This window comes from Leptinotarsa decemlineata, unplaced genomic scaffold, assembly GCF_025532065.1.
Source record: "Leptinotarsa decemlineata unplaced genomic scaffold, Ldec_3_MD MMD2_tig00078346_RagTag_RagTag, whole genome shotgun sequence".
NCBI lineage: Eukaryota > Metazoa > Arthropoda > Insecta > Coleoptera > Chrysomelidae > Leptinotarsa > Leptinotarsa decemlineata.
In genome coordinates this window covers 6534439-6551872 of record NW_027412724.1, presented here as the reverse complement: position 1 = coordinate 6551872, position 17434 = coordinate 6534439, and the positions used below count along the sequence as shown (strand labels likewise).

General features: G+C 32.5%; 2 protein-coding genes across 2 annotated transcripts; one reads left to right on the top strand and one right to left on the bottom strand.

Annotated features, from left to right (window-relative positions):
- Nucleotides 1-2499: 2499 nt before the first annotated feature.
- MED26 (Mediator complex subunit 26) lies at nt 2500-10752 on the top strand. Its single transcript, XM_023165285.2, has 3 exons — nt 2500-2720; nt 3184-3258; nt 4244-10752. Exons 1-3 carry the CDS (start codon nt 2658-2660, stop codon nt 5744-5746), a joined length of 1641 nt encoding a protein of 546 aa, XP_023021053.1. The 5' UTR covers nt 2500-2657; the 3' UTR covers nt 5747-10752.
- On the bottom strand, nt 9830-11257 carry LOC111509523 (prenylated Rab acceptor protein 1). Its single transcript, XM_023165289.2, has 3 exons — nt 11071-11257; nt 10810-11019; nt 9830-10752 (listed from the first exon to the last, which is right to left on the bottom strand). Exons 1-3 carry the CDS (start codon nt 11145-11147, stop codon nt 10452-10454), a joined length of 588 nt encoding a protein of 195 aa, XP_023021057.1. The 5' UTR covers nt 11148-11257; the 3' UTR covers nt 9830-10451.
- Between the last annotated feature and the right edge of the window lie 6177 nt (nt 11258-17434).

Sequence of the window (17434 nt, the reverse complement as noted above, 5' to 3'; positions counted from 1 at the left end):
GACAGTGTTAATGAATTCACACCTGACTTTTTCAGGTAGGTACTAGGTTAGGTTTGGTCCCTCCGCTCCTAACCCTTCGCACGACAGTGTAACCAAGGGCCCGATTCTCAAATGGAGAACGAGATTGTCGAACGAGAAAATTTTTGAGGAGTATTATTGTCGAGTACTATTTCAAAATGGTATTCTCAAGTACCCGTAGACACAACAAAGTCGGTCGACGAGATTTGTCGATAGGAACCATTTGGCAGCAGCGTAATACGTAGATACATCGAACACAAAATCACAAAACGTTACTTTTCTCTTCTAATATAACAGTTTTGTTAAAAATTGCTACAAATATTTTATAAGCCCAAGTACTTAACTATGCTATCTTTGACATATCTAAAAACGATTAAAAGTTGTGATGTACGGGTAATATCGTTAGTTTCATCAATTTCTCATGCAAAAAAGAAACACTTTCAATCTCCTTGCTTATATTTTCCTCAATAATATGCCACACTGTCTTTAAGCTCATTTTGGATGGTTTTTGTGGTACCCAAAAAAACTCTATCGTTTTAAAAAGTGTCAAATTGTGAATCATATTTGCCCCATAACATTAAAAGTTCTGCGATTAATCGAATCTTCGGTTTCATCGTGTCCGCGAACAGCTAATTCTGGGGAACTCAAATAAATCGTAATATCCATAAGTCTTTTTAAATTTGACCGATTTTCCTAACCTGATTTCCGAGATTTGAGAATCGGCCACTGAGGTAACAATATAGTACGACAATTATTGTTCAGCCAAGTTTCACTAGAGTGATGATATTGATGAAATCATTTGATAAAATTAAATTTACGAAATCATTATAATTAGCGACCAATGATCTTATATTCAGATGGCATAGATTTACTATCATATTTCCGACCTGCTTACATGCCAAAAAGGCCTAATGGGAGGAAAAAAAGCATATATATATATATAGGTATACGTCGATATTTAATATACCAAAGATGAACTCAAAAGGAATCCTATCAATCAATTATAATTATAGCAACCATAAATACAATACAATCAATAAATATAATCCTAAATTCTTCAAGGTATTTGAACTCTGGAAAATATTATTTATCAATCTATAATTCCAACGATAAGTCGAGGATGTCTATCATCATTTTCATTTCCCATTCTTTAAATATCGCGAACATCCCGTTTCCCACAAGAAATTTTTAATGTGTCATTACAAAAGATTTTTGAGAAGGGAAACAAATTGTAAATAGTCAAGTGTAAAACGAAATAAAACTGACAAGAGTTTCCTCCCCTACCCATAATACACAGGAGCCTTGATTGCAATTTTCGATACTTCGTGATCGATACGTTCGAAAAATAATCTCCAAACTTTACTTACTGATAAGAAGTGAGAAGTATCTCTCTTGTTGCTTCTCACTCGAGGGCTTTTAGCCAGTCTCCTCGTGCCCATAATGAACAGAAGCTTCGTTCGGGGGCGCAGCGGTCTTGCTCGAGGCAATGCTGCCACCCTAAGTTTTTTCATTCGCTTTTTCTTTTCTTCGCAAATCTACTGCACTCCGCATGGACTTCTACCAGAGGTTGAAATATTGTTCGTTCTGTGTCTAATCCAACTGTTTAAATTGCAATCAGAAAACGTTCGTGACATGCAACGAATCGAACCACGGATCACTGTGTATAGTGAAACCAGAGTAAACTTGTTAGCATATCAGAAATACGAAAACGGAAGGTTGGGCTCATTTCATTTTCAGTATTGATTCCGAATAAAATAGCTATTAGTGAATAATGACAAGAAGATACAACTTTGAAAACTTTAACCACAAAATGTCCATCACTTTTTGCTATAGTTCTGACTTTGCTAATAGAAGTCCCAATTTAATGTTGAACTGCATAAAAATTGAACTTGTTAATTTCGAATTTAACTCGCATTTATTTTCAACAGAGGCAAGTTCATAATAGATTACAAATATTAAGCCATCAAACAAATCAAATGATCAGTAATTTGAAATTATCTTTCAAGAGATTTCATTCAAAACACTTATAGAGGATCATTATTCGATTCAGTTCAATTACTATCTTTCAATAATCGACTTTCTGTATAATTTTGAGTGTTCGACTTTTAATAAGATTAAAAAATTTATAATTTTTCAAATTACCCGCCACATATTTGACAGTAATGCACTACAACGATGAAAATAGCTAAGAAACTACCCTTTTGTTTACTCCTGAATACTATCAACTTTTCAATAATATCACATGAACTAGGACGTTATCTGTTCCTAAGATAACTCTATAGTTAAAAGAAAGCTAGCATTTGGAGTTAATACTCATAATGTCCATTATTTCCACCAGAAAAGATTGAAAATCAGCAGTGAATTGTTCAGCCAAAATGGGAGGGGTAACAAAATGATGAGTCATCTAGGGAATTTTGCTTCTGTCATGTTTAAAAGGCATGGGAGCATGCGCAGATCTCATCGGGATTCGTTCGGCTGATCCCCCCACTCAGTCGTTTCGTGTTCTCCATGTTTCTCGTTTCACAGTGCGGACCCGAGAACTGCACAAAGCGCAATGTATGTGCGCCATTGCTGTGGAAGAGACCTACGAAGAGTTCTCTCAACGTATATTCGGTTTTCACGTTACAAACCGACTTTAAATGCAGAATAACGTAACAGAATTAACACAAAGATTGCTACGTTCCTTGGACAGTAATTACAATGTAAGAATAATGGGGATTTTAAGGATATTTCGTTGATTTAGTGAACACCATTAGTATTCATTAACCAGGTGGACTGTACTGTTTTTGATATACTAGAGAACAGAAATAAACGTTGGTTTTCCATAGGTATAGATAAATCTCCTATTTCTGAACCGTTTTTACCATTGAAAAATATCTTGCGAAATTCTCCACTAAACTGGTTATAAATTTCGCAACGTCAAAGTGCTTGTTTTACATAAGAAGACAGTAATGTGTTGAATATTTCATTATTATTGCTCCGTGGAATATTCTTAATGGATCCTTTCAATGGATAATTTTTTAAAAAACCTTTTTTTAAATGTCCTGATTGATGAATCAAAAACTAATAGATCCAAATGTTTTTCTAAAGACTGTACAGTCAGCCACACAGGGTGTTGAATGTCAGATATGTAGTAATTCTGTTAATTTAAATTTTTTCTGTTAGGTCATTGATATGCCAGCAGTTGTTGAAATCATATCGTTATTGGACAAAGTGGCTATTACCAAAGAATTATTGGAGGTAAGACATTTATTTCTATACAACTTATATTGCTTTGATTTTATACAAAATAATTTTTTTTCACCTAATCAAGGTAATATGATTGGGATATGTTTAATAAGCATCCTTTTTCAAGAAGGAAATGATGTGTTACAATGAGAATAAGAGATATTTACATTGAACTGTGTATATAAAATTGTTTAAAATTGAAAGTAAAACTGTTGTAGTATGATATACTTCAATAAACAACATAAACCTATCAACACTTAAATGTATAAAATGTATAAATGATGCCTTTCCAAGAGTTCCTTCGTAAGTATAGTATATATGAAGTCAACTCGAATGGTATAAAATGTAAATAGTTACCGAACCTCGTTAGTTTTTTGTATGGCATGGACGGCTTGGTAAATTCATACAAGGTCCAATCATTATTTTTATGTGGGAGATTTTATATGGTATTAACCAGTAAATTTATCAGACCTGGTAGATTAGTCTATTTAGATGTTCGGATTGACATCTATCTGGTTTACTTGAAAAAAACCTTCAAATGTAATCATTAACCATAGTCCTCTTACGTGTATGCTTCATGACCCACTCATAGATAGATGAAATCTCGTTTTTTAACCAAAGGGATTTTCCAACAAAAATATACTCAATTTTTGAAAAAGTTGATTTTCTTCCAAAAATTACACATAACCTCTTTAGGATCTAGTATATTTTCTGCACAAAATGAGGGTAGGTTTGGCTGGCAACTACCCTTTTTAAACCTTTTGAGGGAATATACCCGAGGCTACACAGCACTTCGATGCGAGAAACTATAGGAAGTAAACCAATCATAAATTCAGCTAGTTGAAAAAAGCCCTATTTACTTGAAATTATGATGATTTTATAGATGAACCTGTTGTTATTTTGAATACCCTTGTATTTTGGTTGATACTGTATTTGATTCAAATAATTTTTCCATTTAATTATTAGTTTTTCATCAATATAAATTTTCTTTGTTTAGACCACCAGATTGGGAAAATACATAAATGAACTGAGGCGTAAAACAACAAATGAATCTTTATCAAAGAGGGCAAAAGAATTGGTAAAGAAATGGAGAAATGCAGTTTTACCCGAATCTAATGGGCAGTTGAAGCAAAGTCCTCCGTTACAACAGTCTTTAACAATACCAACACGTTTACCTTCAAATCAAGATGTGAATTTAAACCAAGTGAAAACTAAAAAGCGGCCAGCAAAGGATTCCATAGACAATATAAATGCCAAACGAGTGAAATTGAATGGCGGTATATCTGAATTAGATTTTTCTGATAATTCCAATTCAAGTTTCAAAGATGTGATACCCACAATGAAAACAGAACCAAAACGAGGTGTAATCATTATTAATTCGGATTCAAATTCAAGTATTCCAGACAAACAAGACCCACTAGTAGATCAGCAGATGCCTAAAAAAAGGGGAAGAAAAAAAGGTTCAAGAAACCATAAAAAACTATTAGATGAAGCCGAGAGTTCCTTCACCAGTAAACTGGCAGTTTCAAGAGGAAATTCCAAAGTAAAAACAACACAAGAGTTACTTGCTAGTTTACAGAATAAAAACTCAAATTCAGCCTTAAATTTGACTGTAAAACCTAAAGAAGATCTAATGGAAAAAGCAGCCAAGCTAACGGAAAGAGTATCAATAATTGACCAACAGCTTAATACAAATGCAAACAGAAACAAAAATTCTCAACGTAGCAAGTATAAGCTAGAGAAAAATGAAAGAATTTTAGAGTCAGGTTCTGTGATTAACGACAAAAGTCTGCTTAATGATCAACAGCTTTCCTTGAAAAAGGAAGAAGAAGATGTCAATGTTGTTGATACAGAGAATGACGAAATTAAAAGTGAAGGGAAAGAAGAGAATCAAGAGACTGAAAACTCAAATTTTAAAACTTCTCTGAGTGTAGAAGAGGCCTTGAAGCAGCTCCCTCCTGTCGATGAGTCTGTTTTATTAGACGACGAAGGTGTAAGATGTAGTTGCACATTCAAAGAAAATAAATCTGATTTCTCTGTAGAAGAAGATGTAGAAGCTGATGTAGACAGAAAATTTGAGTTTATTGAAGATCATAATTGTCAAGCTAAGTTTAGTTTAAGGAAAAAATATCACTTAAATAGTGTAACTGATGAACAAGTGAGAAGGTTACACCATACTTTTATACCAAATGTTAATGGTAATTTTAGTATAGGATCCCAAAAACCTGGACCAGAGTTGCAAGAAAATGGTTTGTATGTGAATGTAGTGCCTAATTTAAATATAGAAAGTATACCAAAAGACGTAAAAAACTTTTCGGGTGAAAGTTATAGCAGATATAGTTTTTCAGACACTGGTGGTGTGAAAAGTGAAATCAAAGAACGGACAGGTGACGAAGTACCTGATAGTGGTGAATGTTTCAAAGAATGGCATGAAGTCATTGACACTCCCTCATATGATGGTGAAATTTTGAAAATTTTGCCATACGTTATTATCGATTGAAGTGCTAGTCTTTATTATAATAGATAATATACTGGAAAAGTTGAAGGGTTATACTTGTTTGAGGTAAGTTTTCTCGGGCACAATATAAAGGTGCATTCAATTAATTTTAATATAAAAATATTGATATTAGTAAAACTCACTTGACTATATCTATTGCTTAAGGGGTGTTTTATTAAATTATCAGTCAAATCAAATTATATTCAATTTAAAAATAGTGAAACTCAAAATTTACTTTTTTCAGTTTATCTAATCTTTACAAAAGAATTAATAATTAAATTATTTTCATCGCAGTTCTAGTGTTGGAAAATGTGATTTTCTCGGTATCCATTCTATAATTTACCTATAAATTAACTTGAATTGTAATAGTATAGAGAAATATCAAAAAAATTGAGAAATGAAAGTAACATGAATTATTAATGAAAATTTCCACTTTGCAAACAAGACCCTTGCAACTCTTCCAAGGAACTCGATTTCCTTATGTGCCCTGCTTGATTCAGATTTGAGAGTACATATCTCTTCTCAAATATTGTAGATTTTTTTCTTATAAGTTGAAAATATTTTACAAAAGATACATGGAAGTGGTAAGAGTTGGAATAAATAGTATTATGACTAAATACACTAATTTTATTTGAATGGTTCACATGGAAAGAAAGATTAGTCAAAATGTAATTTTTATGGGTTTTGTTTGATTTGAGTTTTTTGAGAGCCGCTTTCAAAAAATATAATTTACAAATTAGGTTTACACTATACAGTGCATTATTGTTTTTTTAAGAAAAATGTATTAATTTGATTATAATGGCCATTTTATATTACATTCATTTTTGAAAGTTTTGTAAATAAATATGAAAATCGATATTCTGGCTCTCGTTAAGTTGTTTTATGCACTCATATTTGTTCTGGTTTTATTTTTTGATTAACAATATCTTTGACATTGAATTGATTTTTTGATTTATGTGAATCAATTTCAACTAGGATTGAAATTGCATCAAGTTTAAATTGTCTAGGCTCGTTAATTTAGAACAGGAAAAATAATAATCTCACGGTGGTTTATTTTTATTACTAGTCATACATCAAGTTTTGTTTGAATATGGTGACTATGTTCTCTATTAAATAGAAGTGAGACTATCCTTGTCTACAAATGTGAATGTACAAAAATATCTGATGATACAATACGAATTCTGAACATTTTTGATGTGTATGTGTGTGTACTGTACAATTTCATTTCCAACTGTTAGGTTTTTGATATTAAAACCTGTTCAAACATAAACCTATTATTTCCACTTACGTTAATTCTGTAAAATTCTGCTAACACTACCAAGAACTGAACATTAATTTTCAAGCTGGCCCAATTTTGAGATCTATTATTGAATAAATTTTGTAAACATTGAAGAATTAACAGCTAATATCTGAAAAAGTGTGTGATAGTGAATACCAAAACATCTTGAACTTTTATTGTACTCTATAATTAAGAAAATTTTGGAATCTCGTAGAGTAAAAACTAAAATTCAATAAAAATTGTAATATTATGTAGATCTCTTATTGAAAATTAAATTTTAATATAATTTCTGCACCAGTGGTTGTCAGTGGAAGTGCCTTTGAAGTAAATAGTCCAGAGTTTTTTAGAAAGAACATTTCTCATCATTAACAATACAATAAGAATTAGAGATATTCAAGTTCATTTTTTGTCCATCTTACTGCTTCTAGCTGAATGAAGAGTTTCATAGTTTTTGTAGTTTATTCACATATTTGCATTGAGTATTGAAATGAAATAACATCTATAATTCAGGGTATATATTTTGTGTATAGTAATTTTACAATTTCTGTAATACAGCTTTTATGATATTGTATATATTTTATTACTAGAAAAATGTTTTGTCGAATAATTATGCTGAAAAATGTCTGTTATATAACATTGTTAATTTATTAATTTTTCTTGTTGAATTTTCACAATTTCTCAATTTACTTATGTGCTCCAAAAGCAAAATCTTGTCTTATATCCTTTGTATCATGAGTTTTATTAAGAACGTTTTATAATTATATTGATTTGTAATTTTTGTTGACATCTATTCTACCAAATTGTTTTTGATTTTCAAGTGGCCTTTTGTTTTTCTATTTCTTTTGTAAATATAGATTTTTCCTTAATAGTTATGTACAAAATTATCGTTGATTTTCTCTAGTTTGAAAAACGTCAGATGATTACTGTTTAATAATAGTTGACGTATAATGCCTTCTCAGAGAAAATAAAATTATTTTCTATAGATCTTTGGTTTTATTCAAGGTATATTAGTTTTTTTTTAAACTGATGAGAACAATTCTTCTTTATGTCAAGTTCCTTAGAAAATTTAATTTTCATTATATTCATTTAAAGAATTCTTTTGAGAATTCGAAAGTTCATATGTGAATTCCGCAGAAACATTCTAATATGTTTTAAATCGTCTATCATTAGAGAAGACTAACAGATGCGAAAATAGTATAATAAATTTCCTGATTGTTTCTGGTTTATAAAGCGAAGTGTTAATATTTTTGATCAGTTCAGAATTTTCATAAGAAGAATTGAGTAATTTGACAAATCTTCATTCAACAAAATCATACTTTATTAAAAATGTATGATGTAGAGATAGAGTAAGCTGCTAAATTATGGAACAGATTCGTTATTTCGCAAACAATGTACTTTTGACAAACAAATATCCTGGAACAGGTGAATTTTTATTTTCAATGTATATTCTGGTTACATCACCGGTTTTGATTAAGTGACGTCATTGGTGATTTTTTAAAATGAAATATAAGCCTTGTGATACTTCATCTGAAAAGTCTTTTAAAACTGCATTCAATGATGATCATTAATTTGATATCTTTGAACTGGATAGGAATTAACACTATACAATATATGAGAAATTGGAAGGTGAAAATCATGTAATGAACTCCACGAGTCTTGGTAATGTCATTCATAGGATGTCTACCTAGTACCTATAGTTATACTCATTGGTATATTTGAAAAGTTGATAGAACAAGGCGTTGAGAAGCTAAGTGTGAAAAATCAATATGAATGGAATACATATGAAGGTTATATGAGAAATCGGAAATATTTTTGGAAAGTTTTGTGGTCTTTGTGAATGGATCAACTTGAGAGGCCATAATTTTTATTTGGTAAGTAGAGATTTTGTCCATTTAGTTCATTGAGAACATACCAGCTGTATTATACACAATTCTTTTAAATATCCATAACTTTTAAGATCATAGCATATGTGCGAAGAATAAAAACTCAAATTCGTCTCCACAATTTAATATCATCAGATGTTAGAACGGTAAAACCGTCAATTAGAACATGTTTCGAACCTATATAGGTTCATCATCAGCTAATATCTAAAATTCTACTATAAAAGAATAACAATGTAACAGTAGTTGATACAATGCAGTATAAAATACTTATATGGAGAAGATAATACGTTTTACTTTCATTAGTAACACGTGATAATTTTCTTTTCCATTATAAAATAAAATATTTTCTTCTCCATGTAAGTGTTTTATATTGCATTATATCAACTATTGTTACGTTGTTCTTTTATTGTAGAATTTTAAATATTCGCTGATGATGAACCTATACAGGTTCGAAACATGTTCTAATTGATGGTTTTACCATTATAACATCTGATGGTGACATTAAATTGTGGAGACGACTTTGTTTTTATTCTTTGCAAATCTACTTCACTCCACTTTGAGATATAATGGACTTCTACCAGAGGTTATAGAATATGTGGTATACCAATTTCAGCAACAAGTTGATATCAGATGATGGTTTTAACAAATTTTTTTTGTATCAAGTCTTACCCATCCTTTATACCCTTCAAATATGTTGATATATTTACTGATTGGCTTTCTTGATTAACTAATCATGAGTAATTTTGAAGTATTTTTAAATATGGTGTTACTTCAAGCTAACATTTCAAGGTTTTTATGTATTCTCTGAGGTATTGTAAAACGTATATCAACATAAATATTAAATGCACACACCTATATAGCCAGCTCATCAGCTTCATTTGACATTTCACTATCAACAATTTTTCTATAAATGAATCAAATATATAAAAAAAATATGTTTATTGTAACATTCATATTTTATTTACACAAGTTTTTCAATTAAAATAATGACTGATATTGAATAAATAAGTTGAAATCAAAATCAATTTTTCAAAACTGAATCAGTCATTTGAGAAGCCCATCTTGTGTGTGCGGGACACCACCTGTCCCGGATAAAAAAAAAACAATGCAAACACCATAGATTGTATTAAATGACGGATTTGTATTCATTGACACTTTTGACTTTCTTTACGAGTTTTGGTCTGCAGATAAATGGGGTTTCTCAAATGACTGTTTCAATTATATGTCTTGCCTAGCACCACAATCTAGGTAATTACATTGAAAAAAGTATTTTTCCCCTGGAAAGACTGAACTTAGATAAACGCGATTTATAAAACAATTTATTTGTTAATTGCACTGGGACAGAATCATCATTCGAGAAATCTTGATATAAAAATTAAGGTTATTCAAAAACTTACCTTTTTCATCTAGAGTTTCAATTGTTGAAACCAAATAGTTTATCTAGAGTTCAACTAAACAAACATTTTTGAATTATAATTCAACTATTTTGTTTTTAAAACTAGGTAGAATGTTTTATACAGGTTTAAATTCATAAGATTTTATTAAATCAAACTTCTTCCAAAAGTGGATATGAATCATCCTCGTGTGCAACCAAAGCTTCAATATTATAAAAAGCAGCATGTAACGTTATTACCACCATGGAAGCACCAATTACCCAAAATAATGCTCCATGAGCACCAACAAAATAATATATTGGCATTGAGCACAAAATTAAAAGTCCGTACTGTTGAGCTATAGTGAGCTCTTTCCCAAGCAGCACCAATTTTCTCTCTGTTTGCCTTTTATTCAAGCGGTAACCTGCATAGAATGTTCCAGCAAGAACAAACAGGATCAGTGGTGAAGTTATCCTAAAAAATGTACATATTTTCTGACCCAGTAAAAGTAATTATCTAATTATAACTTACAAACAATAGATAACAAGTCCTAGAAATACAAATAAATAATTTGCTTGAAAGTATTCAATATTTCTCATTATTCGCTTTCCTAGCCTAGGAATTGAAGGAGGAGCTTTGAAATTTGACGTTTGAATGAAAACTAACCATGGCCTTACATTTTGTCTTTGGTGGGCAATCCATTCTTTTGGATCGGGTATTTTTGAAGGGATTTGAAAAAAACTGCAAGGAAATCATATAAATAACATTTGATGCGACTTTTCTTGAGGTTACCTAGGTAATTTATTCTTATCGCCAAGACTCTGAAGAGGATCCATCACACCAGAAACATCCACTGATACATCAGCCATTGTCTCTTTTGATAATTACTGATAACTGATAGAAAATTAAAAAATATAAATATACTAAAAATGAATGACGTGTTAATGTTTACAAACAGTATTGAAACTGTCACTGTCAAATTTAGAATTTGCCACAGAACTAACTTTTTTTATTTATACCAAAGAGAGGTTAGTTTGAACAGAAGTGAGTAGCCAAACTTGTCCGAATTTCGGGAATTTTTGCGAATGAATGGCTGCCAAAAATGCTGCAAAGAAGCAGAAATATATGAACTGAAAATCCGATAAATCATAGAATCACAGAACATAAATATGACACATTTAATGTTCTCTTCGCATTGGCTTTAGATCTGGCTACGTGGAATAACTTATTTCAACTTTTTCAAATGCATTGTTTCTGGCCACCATCGAAAGTTTCTATAAAAAGTAAAAAGTTATGACCTAGCAAATATAGTTAATAAATGATGATAATACAAAATGGTCTTTATGTATTGTGGTAGAAACACTATTCTTCCAGTCAACCACATTTTAAAACTATTACAGAGCTAATAGTTGAATAAATATAAGTTTTTCGAAGACCTATTTGAAATACGTATCATTTCGCACTGTAAACTAGTACACAAAATTAGATATTTCGCACTAGTGCGAAATGAATATTGCGCACGGTCTCCTGGCTCTACGAATGGTGCGATTACCTATTACAGTTAACTATACTCTAATGTTTACTCGTAGGTACTTGTGGCGTGTGAATGTGATTTACTAAGTAGATAGGTAGCGAATCACATTTGTTCAGTTTTCTTTGGTACAATCACAGAATAGTAAACAATTGTTTACTATAAACAAGCCATTCAAAGTTTCATGAAAGAAAATAATAGTATTCCGTTAATACCGAACAATTGTTTAAATATTACAAGCAATAATTATTTTTCTGATATTTCATGAATACAGATCAAAATGTACCCAAACATTTTTGTAAAATGTTCAATAAAATTTGTTCTCTGCTTTGTGTGATACATCTTTTTTATATGCTTCTTAAGGCAATTGAATTGGTTTCCCGTAAAAATGATTTGTAAGTAGGTATAATACAGTCAGTCATGCGAAATTAAAATCCGACATACCTACCTATATAGGTATGTCGGAACATATGTTTCTCATGTAGGCCGTCGGAAAAGTATAGTGTACAACTCGTGCGCCTACGACTCTTATTGTTTCATAATCTTGCCAAACTCGTATGAAATATTCTATTTTCCGCACTAGTAGAACAATATACTATTGTTGACCGATCAATTCCAATTTAAGTTCAGTTTGTATTTCATCAGTTCGGACTTCCATTCTCTAATATAACATGAATTGATTTGAAATCCCGGAAAGAGTCTGTAAAAAATTATTTATAATTTTTTTTAAATTTTTTTACAGATTCTTTCAGGGATTTCAAATCAATTAATATTATGTTAGGCAATGGAAGTCCGAACTGATGAAATACACCACGAAACATTGTCAACCACCATCAAACTCAAGTTCAGTTTACCTATTCTACCATGTTCGTGTAACTTCCTCTCGATTTGACAAATCCTTGTTACATAATTCATATCCTCGCAGAAAGGCTAGTTGTAATTTATTTTTTTATTTTCTGAAGAAAATAACATCTGATGGCAGATAAACTATTCGCATGCTGTGCATGTAAGATCGCTCAACGCGATGATTATCATGAGATTTGCCATTCGCAAAAAATACAAATAATTGGATAAGCAAAAAGGAACCTTCGGATTCCGGTTTTGATAGAGTGGAATATTGTCATACTCATCAGCTAGGTATCTTTCAATTCGTTCATTCGTACTGGAATTTAATTTTGAAAAACTATTTCCGTACCTTCCTTGTGTTTACATCAGTTACCTTTCTAAAACCTGCAAGTCAATTTCTTTTTACTATAAATTGTCTTGTTGAAGCAAATTGGATTTTCCCGTAGTGCTTGTGTTTTGTTCAAAAAAACTCGCTGGCCAATTTTGTGGTCCTTCCCTATTAATCCATTTATTCGGAAAGCACATATTCAAAAACTGTCCGACACTGAATTTTAAATGTGCCGGTGCTCCATCCAATTGTTACCACATCCGTTGTCTATATTTAGCGGCACATTCTCCAGAAGCTCAGGCAGATCATTCCGTAAAAATTGTAAACATTTTTGACCATTCAAGTTTTTCTAAAAAAGTATGGTCTTATAACTCGTGTACCTGAAATTCGAGAACGGTTATAGTTTGGTACATAGGAAATCATATTATTTTTTTCTGACTAAAAGTGTAAGGAAATACATTGTATTCCATTTAAAAAACAATTTTGATTGATATATGTCACACTTTTTCGAGACACCGTGTAAACTCCAAAATGATTTTCTTCTGTAGCCAAATATACATATAATGAAATGGAGAAATGGTTTGGTTTACAGAAACCGTCTCGTATATGGGAGGGGGGGCACCTTGCATATCTTTATATCTGTGACTAGACCGGTAAGATGGGTTTATATACTGATTCTTATAATACTTTAGTGGTGACAGTGGCGTATAAGAATTGAGGGCCCCTGGCGGGAAAAATTTCGGAGCCCTTCGACAAAAGCGAATAGCCATTTTTTGCTTGCACTAAATAATTTTGATAACGATAACGATTTTATGGATCTTTTTACATGCCAGTAACCAATTTGCAACTAGCAGTAGGTGGTTTAAATAATACACGCATGCGATTTACATATGATTTGATAACTAATACTGATATACAGTACATACACTTTTCCTGAATATACATACGTATTTCAAATGAATTTACGCCTTACTCCTTACTTTTTCTTTTGAAAATTCATCAAATTATTTTGCCCGACTTAATTTTATCCAATATATCTGATTTTATATATAATATAGCCATATTATTTAAACGTTCCTCTCCCATCGAACTTCTTAAATAGCACAGGTCTGCGATGAATAAATTGTAGGATATTCAACTATATAGTGATTTTAACAGTATTTTGTGTGCAGATTACGGAAAAAATAATAAAAAAAATTCTATCACCAATAGATAAGTCACAAATTTCACCTGAAATTTTCTAATTACATGGGTTTTTAGGTTCGGTATGGGTTCGATGTTTCTGTAGTATATAGCCTATATAGTGGTTACAAAGTGGTTACACTAAGTTTCCTATGTGAATGGGATAGCCGTGACCGTGTGACCAATAGTTAAGGGTCTTATTCCTGGAGTTAAAAATGTTGAAATACAAAGTTTAGTGGATCCTAAAAAAATCTTACTTCCACCACTCTATATCAAATTGGGGCTAATGAAACAGTTTGTGAAAGCATTAGACAAAGAAGGAGATTGTTTCAAGTATCTTTCTGAAAAGTTTCCTGGTATATCCGATGATAAACTAAAAGGAGTCTTCGTTGGGCCTGACATAAGAAAACTTTTTAAAGATGAAAGCTTTGTCACTAAAAGGGAAATGAAAGAAAAAAATGCCTGAAATTCATTTAAATTTGTTATAACAGGCTTTCTTGAAAATAAAAAAGACCCAAACTACAAAACTTTGGTTGCTGAATTGATAAAAAACTACAAAATGTTGGGCTGCAACATGAGTGTCAAATTCCATTTCCTTCACTCACATCTGGACTACTTTCCCGAAAATCTAGGGGCTGTAAGTGAGAAACAAGGAGAACGGTTCCATCAAGACATAAAAGAAATGGAACGCAGGTCGGTGGAATGTTAACATGATGGCAGACTACTGTTGGATGTTGAAAAGGTAAAATTCACAAGAACACAGCCGAACAAGTACCAAAAGAAGCTTTGACGGAAAAAGAAAACGTTTTTACAAAGACTTGATTTGCAAACATTTGTGTATCACCATTATGCTTAGTTTAGCTATGTAGTATTGTTTTTTTGCTTTTACTTCACGTTAAAATAATAAAAATGAATCCACAATTCCTCGTTTTTTCTACTTTTTCAATTATTTCATCCTTATTTTGTAGGCAAACCTTACGTGATAGATAAAAACAAAGATCAGTTAACGAAATCAAAACAATCTTTTAAATAGTGATTTTTGCAGACCTGTGTAGTTTTTTACTCTGTTTAGTGCAGAAAAAGATCTCTCGCCTGATGCGTTCGAAATTGGTATCGTTAAAAATATTTTTAAAATTGTCTCAACATTCAGAAAAGTCTATGACATTTCTTTGGCAGCTCGGTACATATTTTTTGCGGTGTTCATTAACTCGTTATTTTCTTGCAGGAAGAGTAGAAATTGGTTTAATTCGTTTTCGAAGTTATTGGACACATCAATCTCGTTCTTGTAAATTTATTTTAGAGTATTTACCGGGGATGTTTTTGGTTCGTCTGATAATGCTTTATCAAAAAATACCATAAAATGCTTTAGGTTTGCGTCATATGTCTGATTTCTCCGAGCTAACTCTGCCTTGGTGTTGTCACATATAACGTAAAATGAATTTACAAGGAAATTTTCCTTCTTTCCCTTTCCAAATTCGTGTTCACCTCCTTTCACTTCGTCATGAAACGTTTTTCGCTTGAGAGGTCGTCTACTCTGTCCGTCTTCTTCAAATGTCAGGCCTGACAAATCAGTTGCATCTTCCTGTACTTTCTCAAATTCATCTCTGAATTTGTCAATAAAATTGTACAGAGACCTCAGGAGAGATGAACCTTTTGACAATTCACACTAAACTGATTGAAGTGATTTACTCGTAGCGTTTAGTCGCTGTAGAATCGTGTTCCAAATCACTGTCATCAACGCGGTTTCAAATTTGCCCATTTTTTTCAAAATTGAATTTGCCTCGATAATCGTGACTTTTTTCTTTTCGCTCGAATTGCAAATCTCAGTTAATGCCGCTTTGGCTGTCCTTGTTCATCTTTCACTGCCTGACCACTGTACATGCTGTTTTCGGCGAATGCATTGGCTTTTGGGATGTGGGGGTTGAGCAAACCGGTCATCGGATGCCTGCTTCCACGTAGCCCCGCTGGATACGGGAATGACAGAATCACTTGTGGCGAGTCTACAGAGGAGATGGATGACGAGTTTACGACTTCAATTGACCTCCCTGTAAATTTAGTTCAAGAGCGAGAGCTGCGGCGTACGCATCAGGTGGGGGAACTAACCCCCCATGAGCAGGTTAGCAAACCTTTGCACTCAAGTGAGGTTTCACCAAAACCAGAGGCGAAAAAGCCCTGCACGGATGAATCTAAGGCATCGTCAGGTGTAGCTTACGTGCAAAAACCCTTATATGGGAAGGTTGTAGTGGGTATCAAGATGGGAATCTTGCAACTTGACTATCTGACTACCTCATTAACAGAGCATATGCTTAGTGCCTGCCCCGCTGGGAACCGAATCAGGTCTTTAGAGTTCGGCAGAGCCGTACTCTTACCATCTAACCTGAAATATACCATTCACCATATAAACTAATCAGCTTTGTTAAGAAGCTGGGTTTGTTTGGCCGAGTGAGAATAGGTGTGAGCCACAATAAACCCTTGCGGATTGCGGTGTAGGGTCGAATAGACCTACTCACTTTGGACCTAACCTAACCTAATGCCGCTTTCATATATGTGTACCCAAGTCTTATAGATCGTACAGCATCCGCTCTTGCTGCCATCGTGTATCTACGAGTCTCTTCACCGAAACAGCATTTTCACACTTTTTTAACTGTTTGCACAAAATTTGCCAACGATGAGTTGATGCAGAAAAAAAGGTAAATAAATTCTACACAAACATAAAATATTCAATCGCAGTGTTGCAACTTTCTGCTGCAAAATTTCCAATCAAATTTAACGAATGGCTAGCACAAGGGATATGTGCCGCACTAGGACTATGTTGTTTAATCCGCGCCTGAAGTATCGATTGTTTTCTTGACATATTGGCAGCAAGGGTAGCAATAACACTTTTGCTTGTTTCTGAAAATTTTAACCATTCTCGGTCTTCCTTAATTCCATTTGACTTCATTCGATAAAAATGTTTGTGAGAAAGTCCTCTATAATAAACTTCATCTCTATCTTTGTACGCTGATTTTAATTCTTCAATATTCCTTACATTCGTTGGCTTGTTTCTAACAATATAGTCAATCATTTTATCCGTTAATATCGCGGGTCATAAAACTATATCCTTCAGTTTTGTAATATCAAAATCGGTGTTTTCGTCATCTTGAACGGCACTGGAATTTTCAACTGTCAAATTTTCGCCGCGTTCTTGTCCTACTTCTTCATCAAGTTTTTCCTTCGATGTTCCAGCGACGCATGTTTCGAAAGAAATTTCCACGGTAGGGTTTTCGGAG